This window comes from Clarias gariepinus, chromosome 5 (assembly GCF_024256425.1).
Source record: "Clarias gariepinus isolate MV-2021 ecotype Netherlands chromosome 5, CGAR_prim_01v2, whole genome shotgun sequence".
NCBI lineage: Eukaryota > Metazoa > Chordata > Actinopteri > Siluriformes > Clariidae > Clarias > Clarias gariepinus.
Window position 1 is genome coordinate 22,311,808 of NC_071104.1, and position 20,073 is coordinate 22,331,880.

At 37.6% G+C, this 20,073-nt stretch overlaps 2 protein-coding genes across 5 annotated transcripts in view; one reads left to right on the forward strand and one right to left on the reverse strand.

Moving 5' to 3' along the window:
- myo1b (myosin IB) overlaps nt 1-6,056 on the reverse strand; it is a 52,727-nt gene extending 46,671 nt beyond the window's left edge. For 3 of the 4 annotated variants that reach the window (XM_053496205.1, XM_053496203.1, XM_053496206.1), the window contains exon 1: nt 5,857-6,056. The gene's annotated coding sequence lies outside the window, so the exon portion shown is untranslated. Of the gene's footprint in view, nt 1-5,026; nt 5,042-5,856 lie in introns of those variants that run through there. The other variant, XM_053496204.1, reaches the window with a different exon arrangement.
- A 4,117-nt stretch (nt 6,057-10,173) lies between these two features.
- Nucleotides 10,174-12,813, forward strand: c5h3orf38 (chromosome 5 C3orf38 homolog). Its single transcript, XM_053495978.1, has 3 exons — nt 10,174-10,367; nt 10,566-10,744; nt 10,831-12,813. Exons 1-3 carry the CDS (start codon nt 10,241-10,243, stop codon nt 11,377-11,379), a joined length of 855 nt encoding a protein of 284 aa, XP_053351953.1. The 5' UTR covers nt 10,174-10,240; the 3' UTR covers nt 11,380-12,813.
- Nucleotides 12,814-20,073: the final 7,260 nt, after the last annotated feature.

The following is a 20,073-nucleotide window of genomic DNA, read 5'->3' on the forward strand; positions in this document are numbered from 1 at the left end:
TGAAAACCTGGCCATTCAGGTTGTTAGCCTGTCTAACTGAAGCAACCTCAGATCATAACATTGCTTCCAGAGGCTTGTACAGTGTCCTTTATGCATGACGGGAATATGATGATGCATGATTCCCTGGTATAGGGTGAATCTGAACTCAAAGACCAAAGTCGAATATTTATGCTCCCTAGCAAATGCATGCTTTTTTTCTGATTATCCTCACTAACAAGTAGTTTTCTTATGAACACACATTTCACAATTTTAACATTTCTTCCAGGTTTTTGCAATGTAACCTTAATGCGTTCTTAACTCCAGCAATTTCAAATCTTCTTACGTGTTTTCTCCGCATGGTGCAGCCCAATAATTTGACCTGAAACCTTTTTCTGTTTGGCCAGGCAGAATATTTAAACATCGTAAGTCTAATATTTATTTGACGATTGCCGAAATATCAATTTATCCCTGGTTATTCATTATTTACTCGCCTCTGCATGCTTTTTCCATCACAAATAACCATTTGACTGTCACATTTTGCATAACCTGGGAGGTGTTTAAGGTCATGTGTGATGTCATCAGTAGGTAAAAATTGCTTTAAAAGGGTAGACAATCTATATTACTCCATACCATCTTTTAGATTTGAAGAAACAGTGGGAAAACTTGTAAATTCTTTAAATTTTTAACCACAAAACCACCCTTGCCATTTCTGCAGAATACATTATGACTTTTGGCCCATGACACGACACAACACATACAATCTGTGAATTACTGCACTATACCATAATGTACTATGCTGTGGATTACTGTGGAGTTGAATGATGAACTATATTAAATAACTCCAGTGTTGACTGCATCAGGCTTACTATTGTGATGCATCTCGGTTTAACTATTACAGAGATGCATCACATGGCAGGATTTCAAGACTCAAGATTCAAATAACTTTATTAATCCCAGAGGGAAATTGCTGGATATTTTTAGATGTGCGTTTGCCCTAAAAATTAAGCCAGTATAAACAGATCAGAAACTACACGTCTGGATGACACATCACACTACCTTTTGTATCGTACTTGGGCCACATCCAAAACATCACAGCTGCTCTTAATTTTCTTAACGCAACAACAATAATATATAATTTGGAATTCCTGGACCTGGGCCATGTGTAATTTTCCACTTATGCATCAGGTAAAGGAAAGTGTTCCCCTTTCTCACACTAGAGCAGAATCCACCAAACACCCTCCCCACACACACACACTAAAAAAGTGGTTTCACCAATACCACACCAATAGATTCAGGCAATCTTGAAATTATTAGCATAGCAATTAGTCCATTTTTTCCCCTCAAACTGTTTCTCTTTTGCACACTATTACTCCCCCTCCAGAGGACAATTCTTTCACTATGGTGGCTAAATCTTTGTAACATCAGTCCAGATGAAGTAGGTGTGTCCTCTGTGTCTGTCTATCCAAGCATCGGAGGCATGCCCTTCCACTTTTCACCCAAGATGATTTAGATAATCTTGAAAAAACAAATCGCACCTTTAATATTCACCTATATGGGAAAAAAAAACAAAAAATAGACAAGTAGTAAAAACTATTTTCACTTATTCTTTTAAAATCCCTGTTAATTAATATTGAAAACACAATATAGAAGTATGGTGTTTTAGCAATCTAATGTCCTTCACAGACAGATGAGCAAAAATAAATGATACTGGTGACGCAAATGGAGTGCAAAGTGCAAAATAAAGTGCCACCCAGACTGCATCCCAGTTTGCATGGCAAATGTGAGAACCTCTTAATGCAGCAGCTTTAGAAAGTCACAGACACTGTGACTATTTATGTGGACTGGCAAGCTTGCTCAGTGACCTGAAATGTAGCTTCATGAGCATCTTCCAGTGCCAGGGTAAACTCAGAGTTTTCCACTGAACTGACTCAGCACAAAAATGCACCAACTCTTCTGGACTTTTTTTTTTTTAAATAACTGCTTACCACTGATCCAAGTACCATCTCAGCCATAACACAATTCCCCCAAAGCCAGACATCATAAAGAAGTATATATTCTTAATTACCATTATAAGTAATAATCCGCACGCATGGAAATTTAAGTTTTGAAGATTTGGTGCATGATTTTCTTTTACTCTCCGGTTGTGGAGGCTATCTATCACTCAATCACTGCTCTTCTTACATACCCTGGAGGTGTGTGTGGGATCATTGTACAGTTTTAAAACAAATTATGGTCCCACTGAGTGCAAACCAGATGTGATGGCATGTCACCGCTAAATGCTAGATAAGTGTGCACTCAATTTTTTACTAAGTCACCAACAGTGTAACCAGCAAAGTACGCCCACACCATCACCCCCCTTGACCATCACCCCTCATCATGCTTCACATTGGCAATCACACGTTCAGGAACAGTTTGTTTACCCTCTCTACATCTAAACCAAAAATCTCAAATTTGAACTCATCAGATGAAAGGACAATTTTCCACTGATACAATATTTATTTCTTGTGTTTGTTGGCCTAAGCAAGTCTCTTCTCCTTGTTGTTCTTCTGAATTAATGGTTTCTTTGCCACAATTTGACCACAAAGGCCTGACTCGAGCAGTCTCCTCTGACCAGTGGATGTTAAAATACGCCCGCTGCTTGAACTCAAACAAGCCTCTATGTGCAGTAAAACTGATGGTCTCTAAAGCTGGCCATTCCAAGAAACTTATCCTATGAAGCAGAGGTAGCTCAGGGTCTTCCTTTCCCGGGATGGTCTTCATGAGAACTAGTTTCATCACAGCAATTGCTGCTTTTGGCTACTACACATGGGGACACATTGAAAGTTCTTCAGATTTTTCAGGGTGACTGGCCTCATTTCGAAAAAACTAAGGCCCACCTAACCTCTGCACAAGACAACTGATGGTCACATTGAGAGGGCAAGAAATGTCACAAAGTAAACCTTGATAAGGCATTCCTGTGAACTGAAAACCATTCCAGGTGAATACCTCGTGAATCTGATGAGAGAACGCCATGAGTATTCCAAGCTGTCATCTAATTTAAATGTATCTACATTGAAAAGTCTAAAATATAAAACATATTTTAGGTTGTTTAACTATTTTTTTTATTTATAACATAATTGTATATAATGTTATCCATAGTGTGGATGTCCTCAGAATTAATGTACTATGTTGAAAATGATAAAAGTGGAAAAAAAAAAAAAACACTTAAGGGGGACTCTCCAGACTTGTAGTGTGTGGAAAGAATACTTTTACATGAGCACGATATAGATTTAAATAGACACATAAGAAAAACACTAGTCAAATTAATTAAATATGCAAATATTTGTTGATATGTTCGGTCACTGCAGGAAGTCCTAAAATGAAATATGTTTCTATGTTGGATGTATAGCAGCCAAATTAAAACTATAGTGTGTTAAAATCAGATTAACCCCAAATGTGCGCATATGTAGGAGGAATCTACGTCAAATGCACTGCAAGTGCATCATGGGTATTTTGGTAATTGGTTTCTAATTACATGGTGAATTGCTTAAACCATTAGGGCTCTCACATTAGGGCCCGGGATTGTTTCTGAAAATACTTGACCACAAAGTCTGGTTCATATTGTTCAGTAAGAACGCCATCGTTCCAGGCATGGGAACTGCTCAATCTGTCTTCTCCAAAATCCAAAATAATCAATAATATTAAGCATAGTGTGAAAGTTAAGTTTCTTGTTTTCTTCTTCTGTTTTGTTTAATGCCAGCTCACAAACTGAGTAGGTGCATACTGTACCTGCAGTATCGGAGAGTTTAAATACACAAGATTACCTGAGAATGGTGAACAAAAACAAAGTGATTGCTGGCCAGTGAAGGAGTGGGAAGCAATCATTCCTGTGCATGGTACAAATCAAACATGCCTATTTGTGAAAATACCCTAGCCATCAAGGTATTACGCACCTTTAGGCAGGCTGACCGATTTTACCAACACCTCTAACACTGGATCCTTGCCCAAAATGGTCTTTGCATAAATCCAAGGCAATGTTAAAAAAAAAGTAAATAATAACATTTCAATGTTGTTGTGGTAAAACATATTTATGGCTTTTGAAGCGGAGGTGTCGAATTGTGTTATAATTAAAGAAACTTGATTCAAGCCTGAATGTAATTAACCTCTTTTAAGACTGTAACAGAATTCATTCACAGTGACATCCGAGGGGTTTTCCCAGACCACCACACTCCTCCTGTCTGGCACTGTGCCCAAGTTTGCAGCAACCCTTAGCTAGCCATGTGTTTGTCAATTAATGACCACTCTTCTTGCCCCCCCATTTACCCCCGCAGAGGTAATACCCCACGACGCTCTCTTGGAAACAGGACTGAGCACAATCTGCCACAACCTCAAACAGCATCTACTAATAAATCTCAATTAACACTGGTTTTGAGGCATGAGTCAACTTGTACATGCATGTAGGGGAAAGCCGTCCTGCAAGTCAAGCTAGTGCAACCAACTTGCATTTATTTTAAAAGGTATGTTACAGGTTGTCTAATATGATGAAAACAGTGGTGAGAAAAAAAGTCTCCATTTATTTTTAGTGTTTGAGTTGTAATTAATTTTCTGACAATTGTTATTTTCTTGATATGACATTTTCAACTATTAATGTTGCCATGTAGGTTTAGGTTTATACAAAGAGACAAATAGTTATGTACCTTTTACCATTTGGCAAATTTCATGTCACACCTGAGTGGTAAAAACAGCTGTATTGTTGACCCATAGACACAAAGAACACAATCTTTCTTACCCAAACAATACTACACCAGATACAGTGCGAGCTGTAATATTCCCTAAAGGCTTCATCACCTGTGGTCTATTGTCCACCTTACCTGAGAAGTGCACTACAGGTGAATTATACACAACAACACATGACCTTTCCAATATAACCCAAACTCTTTGTGTTATCAAACAACAAAGCTAGGGAAGAAAAAAAAACAGCAGATCAGAATACGGATGTGTCTGAGAGACATAAGAGCATAAAGACTGGTTTCAAGTATTCTCAAAAACACAGGCAGATATCACTAACCCGAACCAAGGAGTGGATTTACTGATGGCCGAAGAACAACACTGGGTGCGTGGCAACTAAATAACTGCTATATATGAACAGGAAACACACAGGGATGAACAATGGTATCCTAGCATTTCCCAGAAATGTCTAGTTTTCATGGAATTTATGTTTTGTAGAAAACCTAAAAAAAAAAGAAGAAAATTAAGACTATGCACTAAAAAAAATCCTCTAGATAATAAAATCAGTATAATGCATGTAGTTAGTGTCCTTAAAGATCATTGATTCATTCCCCAATCATTTAAAAACGAGCCTAAATGAGACTTTCTTCACTTGCCAAATAAACACTCATGGGGTCAAACAAATAGAATAAATAAAACTTTTGACCCAAGTAGACTACAGAGTGTAATTCATGCTTATCATAACTCTTTAAGTAGATAAGCTCTTGTGAGTAACACTTGAGAGGGAACAGAGTTTTATCAGGTCCCTTTGTCTCGGGGTGTCTCATACTGCAGCCTAACCGGCATTTACACACTCACACACACACACACACACACACACCAAAAGTAACGCAAGTTTACTGCACCCCCAGAAGTCCTCTTCAGCAAACCGTCTGAGATGATAAAAAAAAAATCAACCAGATGCCATGAAATTTCTTTAGCTGCTACTCAATTTGTAGCATTCAGACTGTGTGTGTGTGTGTGTGTGTGTGTATGTATGCAGAGAGAGTTTCAATCTAATGCTACGTAAAGGAGCTGAAAGTTTCAACGGAAAACTTTCGTCACACAATCAGGACTGCGCCTGGCTGCAGGGAAACTGATACCCTGACTGTGAATGGGAATGAAACTTACCTCGTGTTAAAAAAAAAATCCTTTTAATCCACTCCTGAAGGAAAATATACCATCAAGCCGTCTTTACAGAGCTGAAACGGAGCTTGTTCGATGCTTTCCTGCTTTTGTCCCTTAAAGAGAGTCGGGACGCGTCAGTCTGCAGTGCAGCAGCTCAGCTCTCTCCCGGCGAAGCGAAGCCTGTGTGATGTGTCCGGTGTGTGTGTGTGAGTGTGCGTGAGCGTGTGTGAACGTGTGTGTGAATGGAGGCAGCGGGAGTGGCCTTGGATCCCAAATCCGACCCCAGTTACAAACGCTGGCTCACACGGAAATGATCCTACTACTACTTTTAAATGAGCTGATCAAAGAAATCAAAAGCTTTGACCTTTAAAGTTAAGTTCTCAGTTGTTAACTGATTTGATATTTATTTACATAGAAATTTGTCGCAGCTGGGCTACTGCTATATTACATTAATGAACTTTTTTTTTTTTTTTTTTTAGGCCAGACTGCTTTTAATTGCAGAAATCTATGCGTGTGAATTAACCTAGGCTAAAACCTAGGCTATCCTACATGATATTTTTAAATGTGATGATGAATTCTACTTGTGTTTTATTAGCTTTAGGGAGACTCGGTATCGTTAGTATAAACTGCTTATGTTGCATCCACACGTCTGCACTATCATCCATTGGAATAGGCTACAATGTCGCCCTCGCGCGTCCTCTCTGCGACATTACATCTCCATTATACCACAGGCAAATCCCTGCTCCTGTTCAGGGATGGCAAAGCTCGGGAGATGGAATGACGTCATTTCACGGAATCTGTTTCGGTTCAAGGCATTCATGTTTGTTGATTCAAATTCTTTTAACTTTAAAGTTCTCAGAATATTATTCGTTGAAATTTTGATGATTTGTACATATATTTACTACTAATAATAGGAAAATTACCACCACCAACAACAACAATAGCAACAGCAATAATAATACCTCTAATTTGTAAAAACATATAAGGTGGCATGGTGGCTTGCACCTCCAAGGTCCAGATTTGATTCTGTGTGATAGATTGGCACCCCGATCAGGGTGTACTCCGTCTCGTGCCCTAGGTCTCCTGGGATAGGTTACAGACCCCCCACAACCCTGTTTGCATTTACATTTAGGCATTTTGGCAGACGCTCTTATCCGAAGCGACTTACATTTTCATCTCATACATCTGAGCAGTTGAGGGTTAAGGGCCTTGCTTAAGGGCCCAACAATGGCAACTTGGTGGTTGTAGTGTTCGAACCTGGGATCTTCCAAACCGTAGTCCAATGCCTTAACCACAGACCCCCCACAACCCTGTTTACAAGATAAAGCGGTATAGACGATGAGTGAGTGAGTCTATGTTGAAGCTTTAAAAACTGCTGATATCAATTATTTGTTTTAAGTTAATGAAAATGGCCACCAGCCTCCACCCCAAGCTTTAGGCCTGTATAAGCGATGTATGATGTTGACTCCTAACGTTGCCTTTTTGCTCTCACCAAGTCATGAAATTTGTAAGGTCAGTAACCCTAAAAATTAAACATGTCCAGCCGTATTCGTGGCAATAACTGCGATTAAACTTGAACTCAACTTTCTTTACAAGCTACTTAATAAAAATATTATCAGGTGCATAGCAAAACTGTATAATTAATTTTAAGCAGGGTCCCAAATCCAGTAATTAAGTAGGTAAGGCATTGATTAAAAAAATATATAAAACCTGGTCTATTTTTATAAATTCACAGCATGCGGTTGACTGTCACACACCATATACTTTTTGTTGTCTTTTCTCTGTTCTTTGTAAATTCTATAAATTGTCACTTTTATCTTTGATACCACATTTAGTACCGAAGCATTCGGGCACACATATCCAGACTGTGCAACAGTTTTTTTTCCCCACAAGCCATCTGTCTCCTCAACAAAAAGGGACTGAACTGATAAACACACACACATACACACACACATAAACATTATCACTCAGCTTAACTCAACTACATCAAAACATTAAGACTGGACTGACTAATCAACACAAGCACAGACACACTGACCTACACTACCAAACTATCGTACACACATATCTGTAAATGCTTCACTGTTTATCTCTTTTGCACAATATTCATTACTTTTTGCACTAATTCCTCAATTCTTGCTGCTGTTTACTACCTTAACACCATATTTTATGTTCTGTTATGTCGTTGTTGTCGCACTGTCACTAGGCCTCTTAGTTAGCTAGTTTAGCTTCTCTGTTAATTTATGTTGTAAGTTTATGTTGCATGTAGCACCTTGGTCCTGGAGGAACATTGTTTCATTTCACTGTGTACTAACTGTATATGGTTAAAGTGACAGTAAAGCCTACTTGAACTTGAACATTTTTTCACATTTTATACGAATTTTCAGAATTTTATTTTGATTGTGTAAACTGCTTAGTGACAATGACAATTGTTAAAAGCACAATAAATATAAAATTGAATGGAATTAAATCAAATTACAGCATACAAAGTAGTGGCCGGTTCATGTGTAAAAATTATTCCTCATACTCTCAGAACCACTCTATCATAGTTTTAATCCTAGAATTTGCCTGTGTCAATATATTCAGGTCATCTGCTGACTTTTGCTGACTCACTTTATTGCCATATAACGTTGCTAATCCAACACATTGCTGAAGCAACTCCAAATCAGTGGCCAATATGCATCATTTCATATGCTCCCATCCTACTTTGGATGCATTGCTGGGAAAGGATACATCTGAAAAAAACACAGGATAAATCTGAACTCATCACCTGAACCACATCACCTTTTCCCATTGCAAAATCATGCCTTTTTTTAAATTAGCCTCACTAACCAGTAGATTTCTTATGAACATAGCTGTTTAGTCCTAATCCTGTGAGTTCTCATCACATTGTGTGTGTGTGTGTGTATGGAAATTCTCTTACATTCACTATGAAACACATCTATGGTTTTTACTGTTTATTTTTTTACCCATGCAACTTTAAGTGATTCATGATTTTTATGTACACATTTATTCCACAAGGTTGGAATATTTTTCTAGGTTTTGATAATGTGTTGAAACCAGTTCCAGTAATTTCAAAACTCTTTAGTTGTTTTCTTTTTCTGATGCAGACAAATAATTTTATCTTTTTGAAATAGTGACTTTTTTTGTGGTCAGACATTGTATATACAGTACATCCATATCACAAAATAACTATTACATAGTACTATATACAGGACAGTAATTATTATTGCATTGAATAAATAATCATTTAAATTGATTCATTTGCTAAACCTGTTAGATAATACGAAATATAATAAAAGCGCTTAATTACTGATTTAATTTTATTTATAAATCTTTAACTGAATTAAATACTGTGTGTGTGTGTGTGTGTGTTTGGTAAATTCCCAGGATATTTACATTTAATTTACATTTACGACATTTGGCAGACGCCCTTATCCAGAACGACTAACATTTTCATCTTATTTTACATCGGGGCAATTGAGGCTAAGGAATATTGTATGCCCCAGATGACCAGGAGCAGTGTACTCCTAACTGAAGATAAATGAATAAATATAATAATATAATATAACGAGATAAGGTTAGTACTAAGTTTCTATAGGGACATGGGTGGGGAAAAACATTGGAGAAAAAAAAAACACAAAAATTGCGAGAAGTATATTGGCCTTAAATATTGTTTGTGAGATGTCGCCAACATTTCGAGCGATTGCGCGAACAGTTCTTGACCCGTCAGCGTTACCGATTTGATCCAGCAGGTGGCAGTAATGCAACCAAACGTTCTCCTTTCGACAGGCAGTATTTAGGTGCATTACCGGTTACTTCCTGTGAGTGGCGGAAATTCACCTAAAGCTTCCTGTCAATCGCTTAACAATAAACAAAGAAGAAACAAACGTGGAAGATACTACTCGAATTGAAGTTAAACGTACATTGTTAAACAGGCATGGACATAATTACCAAGTTTTCATATATATGCTTTGCTTTGCCTGAAATACAAATACATCCAGTTATTAATCGGATCTCGCCCTTTCCGCATTTTGACGTATAAGTCACGTGGTCTCGATCCGCCAAACACCCCCCCCCCCCCATTCTATGCCTCCTTTTTTTCCTCCTTCTCCAGTTTTTTTTTGCGTCCTATGTTCCGTGTCCTTAAATATTACATCAACATTTTTCCTTCATTGGATCCCCCACCTATTTTTAATGTTAGTGTTATTTAGTTTGTATTTAAAGTTACCGCTAGCAAAACCTTTATTATGAAGCTCGCTGTGTGTGGATACAGTTTCCCTCCAGGGGGCGGGCGATGAACCATTCGTGAACCAGTGGGAAAGCAAATGTGAAAGCAAGAGTGATATGCTCCTGAAGGCTAGTCTTGCACATAGTCAGTATAAAAATGTCTGCTTTGTCGAAAAGAGAGTCAGAAGGTTGTAGAAAACTTTTGACTCTGCTGTCAGTGGACGACTTGTTGGCTCTGAGCGATACAGTGACAAACCGGTTAATCCCTGTAGCTAGTTCTGGAGGTAAGACTGAAAAGTGTGCTAGCATGTTTGACTGTTTAGCTAGCCTGATGGCTAACGTTTCAGGTTGCTAGCTATTCGAAAGTGTTTAATAAGAGAGAGAGAGAGAGATTGAGTAAGAAAGTCTTGTGACCTGGCCAGATTTAACACTTTTTACAGTCGTTATTAATCTGTCCTGTGCCCTGTGTCCTGTGTTACCAGAGGCAATTGAAGCTATCATAGCTTACTCTCAGAGTGCCGAGGAGCTCCTCAAAAGGAAAAAAGTTCATCGGGATGTTATCTTTAAATACCTCGCTACAGAAAAAGTTGTTCTCCCTGCAGCCAGTGACAAACATCAGCTAGTAAAAAGGACTCTTGAGTTCTGGTCATCTGACAGCAAGGTACACAAATTATTGATCCTTACTCACACAAGATCTTATCTGACAGTGTACTGTTACCTATAGATTTATATATATTTTTTTTACAGAAATCACAGAACACAGTAAATGCCACTAGTGCATGCTGTACCGAGCAGACTGGAGATGGTTCGGCAGATCTGACAGCTCTGGGGAAGCAGTTTTGCCAGTGGTTCTTCCAGCTTTTGAACTCCCAGAACCCCCAGGCCAGTCAGCCGGTGCAGGACTGGGGTCCACAACATTTCTGGAGTGATGCCAAGCTGCTGCTTTGTTCCCACACCCAAACTGAAGAGTTTTTTGGAGCTGAACTGGTGAGCAAGCGTCTTTTTGCCCTCACCTGGGAGGAGAGGTTACTCTTCTGCCCCAACCTGGAGCTAAGAGGCCTGAAGTGTGTATCTACGGCACATGGGTTGGTGCTGGTGGCCGTCGCCGGCACCATCCATCGGGAGAGTGATTGCCTTGGAATTTTCGAACAAGTGTTCGGCCTGATTCGTGCTTCCCTGGATGAGAGCCGCTGGAAGATCAAATTTATGCATTTAAAAATAAAGGGACAGATCATTAAAGAGAGATTGCCGGAAGTGACCTATGATTCAAAAGAACTGACTCAGCTGTTTACTTAGTAGAACGGTTTATGTGGACCTTTTTACACTAAACAAAAAGCACTTTAATCCGTACATGATAAATTCTAAATATTGTTTTAACGTGGATCATTTCTTTTCACTGTTAATATACAGTTTGACCTTTTTTAGAATTTTTTTTTCTTTTAATTAGGACAGGTTTAAGGGTGAAGGAGTAATACCATTTGTTTACTTATTTCTGTTTGTCTTTTTGTTGTGATGCTTATAATATGGCCTATGTTCTTAGCTGAATAGTTCTATTCTAGAGTTTATTCATCATAGATCTTAGATTATCAACAGATTTTCTTTAGATTATTTTTTTACTGCTTGACATTTAAGTGAAAATTACTGAATCAGTATCAGTATTTCTTTTCCTCTCCAGTCTTTTTAAAGACTAAATGTGTCAAAGCTTTGTCTTAATTTTAAAGCAGTTCAGTAAAAGACCAAAGTTAAACTTTGCCCAAATGTGTTTGTTTACCAAGTACATAAATGTGAGTAACATATTTTCTCACATTTAAAACTCTTATTTTGCCTTTTATAATACATTGTTAATAATTTTTATGTTCATGAACCCAGTTTGAGATTAATTTTGTTTTTGAGATCCTGGAAGTAGTCATTAGAATATGGGTAAATTCTGCCAATGAAGGGATGCTCATGGTTATCAAATTGTTTGTGGACATTACTGCAGTGATTAATTTGTTGGTGTAGCTAAACACATTCCCCACATTATTGCACCACCAGCCTGGACTGTTGATACAAAGCAAGTTGGCACCAACTTCTGATTATACCATGACTATGCCTTAGCATTATTTGACTAGTCTGTTTTTTCCAGTCTTCAGCTGTCCAGTTCTGGTGAGCCTGTACCCACTTCAGAAGTGGAACCTTCTGGTCTTCTGCTGTTGTAGCCTATCCACGTCAAAGTTTGATGTGTTGTGCATTCTAGAATGTTTTTTCCATTCCCCATCACAACTGTACCAAGTGATTAACTGATTTATTGTAGCCCTTCTATTGGCTCAAATCAGTCTGGCCATTCTCCATTGACCACTCTCATCAGCAAGGCATTTCCATCCACAGAACTGCTGCTTACTGGATATTTTTCCCACTTTCACACACCATTCGGAGTCAACTCTAGAGACTGTTGTGGATGGAAATCGCAGGTAATTATAGAAATTATGCTACAGTTAAAATCTAAAGTTCCTAGTAAAGTGTCTAGGTAGTGCATAATGTATAATAAAACTTTTGTTTATTATGCATATGCTCCTTACAGCTATAATCTATCTTTTAATTGATGTTGTCAAGCCTTAACAGTGTTTTGAAATGATTTTCATTTTAATGAAAACGATTATGGATGCGGGAAAATACCTGAACCTTCTGTTATCCATACCTCTTAAAAGTTTTACTAAAATGCACATACTGTAGTCACGCACCTGTGGCCAAAGGTTTGAGAATGACACAAATATAAATTTTCACAAAGTCTGCTGTGTTTTAGTGTTTTTAGATCTTTTTGTCAGATGTTACTATGGTATAGTGGAGTTTAATTACAAGCAAGTGTTAAAGGCTTTTATTGGCCATTACATAAAGTTTATGCAAAAAGTCAATATTTGCAGTCACATTTCTTTTTCAAGACCTCTGCAATTTGCCCTGGCATGCTGTTAATCAGTTTCTGGGCCACATCCTGGCTGATGGCAGCCCAATAGGTGCCTAATCAATGCTTGGAGTTTGTCAGAATTTATTTATTTGTTTGTCCACCTGCCTCTTAAGGATTGACCAAGTTCTTAATAGGATGATGGTCTGGGGAGTTTTCCTGACCCCAAATTTAGATGTTTTATTCCCCGTGCCACTTGCTTTTCACTTTTGTTCTATGGTGAGGTGCTCCATCACGCCTGAAAAGGCGTTGTTCGTTAAAGTGTTCTTGGATGGTTCAGAGAAGTTTTTTTTTTACACCATTCTTTGTGTGCTTAAGTTAAAATTGTGTTAGCCTACTCCCTTGAGTGAGTAGCAACCCTGCACATGAATGGTCTCAGGATGCTTTACTGTTGGCATGACACAGGACTGATGGTCCATGGCCAGGAAACTCCCCAGAATTTAATTATATTGAGAACTTGTGGTCAATCCTCGAGAGGCGGGTAGACAAACAAAAACCCACATTCTGACAAAGTCCAAGCATTGATTATGCAATAATGGGCGATCATTCGTCAGGATGTGGCCCAGAAGCTGATTGACAGCATGCCAGGGCGAATTGCAGAGGTCTAGAAAAAGAAGGGTCAACACACCAAATATTGACTCTTTGCAAACTGTAAATTTAATGTAATTGTTGATTAGACTTTGGCACTTATGAACAGCTTGTAATTATACTTTAGTATAACATAGTAACATCTGACAAAAAGATCTAAAAACACTGAAGCAGCGGACTTTGTGAAAGTTTTGTGTCATTATCAAAACATTTGGCCACGGCTATATGTATATGGACAAAAGTATTTGGCCAAACCTGCAAAGGCGTACATATACTTTAATATGCATTTGGTTCCCCTTTTGGAGCTATAACAGTTTCCACTCCTTTTTGGAAGGTTGCCCACAAGATTTCTAAGTGTTTTAGTGAGAATTCATGCCCATTCATTCTGTAGAATAAATGAGGTCGGGTACTGATGTTGGATAACATCTCGCAATCACCGTTCCAGTTCGTCCCAAAGGTGCTCAATGGGGTTGAGGTCAGGGCTCTGTGCGAGCCAGTCAAAAAAAAAATTTTTTTTTTACACCAAACTCATTAAAAAAACATGTCTTTATAGTCCTTCCTTGGTGTAGGGGGGTTCATTCATGTTGGAATAAAAAAGGGCCTTCTCCAAATTTTGGCACAAAGTTGGAAGCATATTATTCTCCAAGGTCCTGAAACACCTGAATTCAATACAGTTTAAATATATTTTTGTCCATATAGTGTATTTGAGTCTACACAATGTAGCCATAATACTGAAGTGAGAGGAAAAGTTAATAAATTTAGCAAAATTGTTTACAAATTAAAATCATAAAAGTTGTGATTGGATACATTACGAAATCCCTGAATTAGTTTGGTGCAAGACATTTCAAAGGCAGTTTGAAACAAGTGATATGCCTGTTAGAAAACTTACCTCAGTAATAAGAGAATTCCATTGTGATTTCTGATAAGTATCCCAGTGGAAATAAAAACACTGTGTTTAAATCCCTAAATTTGCTGTTCTGTTTGATATGCTAAAAAAAAAAAAATTTATCAGCAGTGGCCATGGATTTTTACACTGAGGCGAAAGCAGGGTAAGTACTAAAACTAGCAGCAGGTGCAATTTTAGTGCTTATTAGCTAGGAATAAAGTGAACTGCCGACTTGGAATGCTTATAAAGGTGTTTACCTACTTGTGGAAATTTAGACATAAAATAATTTAGACCAATAAACTGTGTTCCTATTTTTTTATGAGATCTGATGAATGCAATATTACTTAATATATTGTTATATATTAATGTTATTAATATATAATTTGAGTCACAGATGACTTTTAAAGATTACTTTAAGAGACACATTACTTTAAGGGTCATCTTTAAACAATTGTCTATACAGTAACTTTTTTTTTCGAACAATTTGCTTTTCTTGTAACATAAAGAAAAACAAACTTTTCCATTGGTTTCAAGACTTAAAACTTTGACTTGTTGACCTCTTAAGGAAAAGTTAAAGTAGCTGTCCCCCACCGTGTTGAAATGCGTGTGCTGGTGCTGATAAGGAGGAGTGTCGGGAACCTCAGCAGTGAGTGGTTTTGTTGGGAAATGTGACATTTGGGAAATTATTCTTGGCACTGGCTTCAAAGGCAGAAAGTTCTGCAAGTTCTTCTCTTGAGCAGTCTTTAATGCCTGCAAGTGCCATAGTTGTGGCATAAGAGTCCACCACAGCCATTGATCTTTTCCTGTTCACCTCACAGAAAGAAAAATAACAAGCTGCCTGTCTTTAGTCTTTATGGCACTTGGCCTACCCTGTTTTAATAAGTGGTTTGGCCAGTTATGACGTACACTTTCAAAAATACAGTTCACTGGCGTCTGCGGATGACTGACTTTTAGGTTTCTTTAATGGGAATGTGTGTTTCTCATAAAGATTATGTTAGCCTCCTGACAACAGAAACTTCAAATATGTTTCAGCTGCAGTGAAAAATCTAATTGGCTTGCATTATATTTTTCTCATAAAAACATTACACCAATAGCTAAAGGATAAATACCAAATAGTAAATTGTTAAACATTGTTCTGAAAGGATTGTGAGGATGGTGAGAATCTAAAGCAGTTCCAAAGATTTAGGGCCTGGATAATGAGAATTTTTCTTATTTTTCTGTCTCATAAGTAACACTGGCAGTGCTAATATAGAGGGATAGTATTTGACAGAACAATAGCAAAAGTGATTGATCTTTTTTTTATGATCAATATATATGCCCAGTGGGCACAGAAGAAGTCACTTTAGCATCTCCAAGTCTTTATCACTACCAATATGCAATTCAAATAATGACCACAAGGCGGTGCAGCAGCTTTATTAATAGCAGGAATGTACACATTACTCACAGTCCAAGGCAAAAGCTTTTAAAGCAATTGTTTGGAAGTCATCACACTCTGTGCACTCAAGCAACTGACTATTATATTATTTCTTACTGAATTTATGATGACAAGTAAAATTTAAAGTGTCAGTTATTTTTGCTTTGACAATGTCTTGAGCAAAACACAAGCAGAGATTTATAATCTGCAAGTCACTGACCTTGTCAGCCCTGCCCATTTCTTCTGCTTAACTTTGATTTTTTAATAGAATAAAATGTAGTTTATTAGTGTAAAGTGTTATGCTGCTCAAATGACTCTGTAACTGTATGTGTGTAAGAGCATCTGAAAAATCTCAACATTTATCATCTGCCCTGTAATAAAATGTGTTATGTTTATTGGGACACTGTTGTAGGTTTAAATTTTTTATGACATTGTCGGCTTCATTGTGTGCTAAAGTCCTGCATACAAACTGGGAATGCATTGGTAAATAAAGAACTGCCTTTTATATGAAAATGTGAAATCTAATTGTGTGAGAGTTTTTTTGGGGGGGTTAAAGATTGTCTTGACAAGTTTATTTTACAACATTTTGTGAGAGATACTGCTACATTCACATATGTTTTAAGAAAATAGATTAAATACAATAATAAAATTTTAAAAGTAAATTTGAAATGAGATAAATCAAGACTCTTAAAATGAAGTAATAAATTGTGCATAATTTTAAACACTACAGATTTTTAAATGTATTTATTTATTTATTTTGTACAGCAAACTTAACGAGTATGATTCTGCTTATGTTTGTTAGTGTATGGACAGGAAGCAAACAGTGGATGCTAATAATGGTTTATCATGGTTTCTGAAAATTATAATTTCTTTAGAGTGAGCCAGCAGACTGTCAGGTTGCTTTTGGTCTCGGCTGGTGTCCACTCGCTTCTGCAGGACATCTGCTGCGCTGTGTGGTCACTCTGCATCTTAATAGTTATCTGCAGCTCACTGGTAGCCTGTTTATATTAATTGCCCTAGCCTCTTTTGCTGTTTGCCACTGATTACACTCATTAATTTCAATTTCCCTTGAGCCTCCCTTGACATCAGTGCATAGACATTTGGAGGCCATTAGTGGCTAAAAGCAGCAATGACCACTGAATTGTTTGTGCTCTGTGACTAGCCAAAACGGCGTTTGTCACTCAGCCACAATTTGTTTCGGTGCTACAAATTTCAACTGTTATCCTAAGAAAATGCACCTTATACATCCAACATACGGTATGTATGCTATATCACACACATCATAAGTTGTTATACAGTAAGTGCTGCAAAGATATGTTATGGATAATGTCATTCTTTTTGCAGTCAAAATATACAGGTAAATGTTTTTAATGCAACACATTTAGTTAAATGTCAATTACATCTGCCTGGTGAAAAAGATTTTCTTTTGATTTTGGAAAGAAAACACAGCCTAACAATTACTAATAACTAGTAGTTTTAACAATGATGCTTGATACAGTTGTTGAAGTGTAAATATTATTTATAGATCCTGATTTAATTCAGTAATTTAACAAATCAAATGATAACATACTGTAACTCCTCTCTCTCTCTCTCTCTCTGGGGTGTACAGCACAATCTGTTGTGAATCCATGTCCATGTATTAGTTAGTGTCTGCCTGGTACAGTACTTGCTGTACTTGGAAAGAAATTGGAAACTGCTCTGAATGTCATTTGTAATTATACAAATAATCTTTTTTTTATTTGTGCTCTAGGTAGGTATTTCTCACTTGCTTATTCCACTTTTGAAAAAAAAGGCAGACAATGTTTGTGTTCACTATATTTTAGAATTGAGATCATGAGAAAAATTCCAAACAATACAGAAACTGCAGTTTACAGCGTTATTAGCCTCCTCCTCTACCAGGTTTAGTTTCACCTTGGTAGCAGACAACATTGCCTTAACACTGTACAGATATGCATCATATATCATCCATTTGTGCATCACCTAACTGCATATCTTTCCTTTGCCCCATATGGCTATAGTAAAGTTCAGAAATCCTCAGAGAATGAGAAAGTCAAAACATGGAGTTAATGTAACCAGGCATAGCAAATCCGACAGCTTTTGAATGCTGGAATATTCTACCTCTGCTTAATTTTCTTTAAAGAAAATAGTACCAAGATGTGGACCATGGCTCCCAAAAACAGCAAAACCAGTGTACTTCATTAATGCTGGGGTAACTTCTGTGGCATAAACAACAGCCTTCATATGGCCATTTTTTTGGCTTCATTATTCTTTAAAAAATCCCTGAATGTATTTAATCCACACAATATATCCACTACAGGATATTGCCTCTATATTGTACCAAGCTGGTAGTTTTCCTTCACTGACCAAGTGACCGAATGAAACAATCCTGTTGGCTTTTCAAGATTGGTTGAAATAAGTTTGTCTAAACCTTGAAAGGTTTAAAAATAGGTTTAAAGGTTATGTAGTAGTTTTCAAAGTTTAAAGTATAAAGGTTTTGTTACAAACAACCTTGTCAGCCAGAAGATTGTGTGTGTGTGTGTGTGTGTGTGTGTGTGTTCGTTCTTCCCACTCCAGCCATTGAGAGCCTACCATTTTAAATATGAAGCTGAAGTGACTGAGTATAAAGGAATGATTCTTAAAGTGACTGGCCCCATGAGGGTGACACTTCAAGGGTCAGTGCCTTTTTTCAGTTTTCGCTGCGGGGAAACATTCCCAGCTCCTAAACCCTGACTTTCTATCGAAGGCCTAATCCAATTACTGCTTCTTTTACAGAGGAATAGAAATGGCAAAGTCAGGTTGCCTGTTGATATTGCCTAACTGTCTGAAGTACTTCCTCCTTTGTAGACAATTTGAAGATAATTTTCATTAGCCCTTGAGTTACCCAATAGCCCTTGAAACAGATACACCATGTCTTCTTCACAAAGTCACCCCAGCAGTAAGCTTGAATTTTTTCTGTGCTGTGTTCCCTCAGGTGGAGAGTGGCCTCTCGTCCTGCCTGGGGATAAGGGTGTTGCTCTGAATAGGATACTGAAACTGGGTGAAGGTCGTATTAATTGATCAAATATCCCATGCTGAAGTGTGAGTTCTCTCCCTAAGGAATCCTGCTGGTTGTTTGTGTGTTGGTAAAGAGCAGTCTGCTGCTGGCAGCCTTTAATAATTCGAAAGAGCAGAGAGGAAATCAATGGGTACTGCGCTCAGCTTGTGTAGCTCCAGCTGCTCACTGCATGTCTCCGCTGGGCCACATACAGACTACTGACATTGTTTATCCTAATCTAGCCCAGGATTCAACTCTTTTTAACTACTTTTAGTGCTTCTGCAAATTGAATTTTCAGTCTCAAAAAATTAATGGAAAGAAATTCTGTCAGATACTGTATTTCTGTGTGTTATCATGTAGGTTCCTTGGCTGCAGACACAATAGACACAGCTGAGATAGATACAGTATGTCCGTATATTGTTATAAAAGTACATGCAACAGACACAACATTTTTTTTCATATGCACATCTGCCATTTTTATCATATGCACACTATTTTTTTATGGCATCTGATTAAAAAAGGCAGATAGTTTTGTACCTTTTTTGACCTTATTTCCAGTAACACACATAGCACACATAGTAAGCAGTTCTGTTTAAGGCTTGATTTTGTGGACACAGCAGTTTTGTTCAAACCATGGAATGAGAACTCATTCCTGAGATGATACAATGAGTGTAAATAATACAGAAGTGCCTTTCTTAAGAAGTGGAAGAAAACAACATCAACATCTTTATATATATATATATCTTTATATATAAAGACTGTATATATATACAGTGGTGTGAAAAACTATTTGCCCCCTTCCTGATTTCTTATTCTTTTGCATGCTTGTCACACAAAATGTTTCTGATCATCAAACACATTTAACTATTAGTCAAAGATAACACAAGATGCAGTTTTTAAATGATGGTTTTTATTATTTAGGGAGAAAAAAAAATCCAAACCTACGTGGCCCTGTGTGAAAAAGTAATTGCCCCCTGAACCTAATAACTGGTTGGGCCACCCTTAGCAGCAATAACTGCAATCAAGCGTTTGCGATAACGAGTCTTTTACAGCGCTCTGGAGGAATTTTGGCCCACTCATCTTTGCAGAATTGTTGTAATTCAGCTTTATTTGAGGGTTTTCTAGCATGA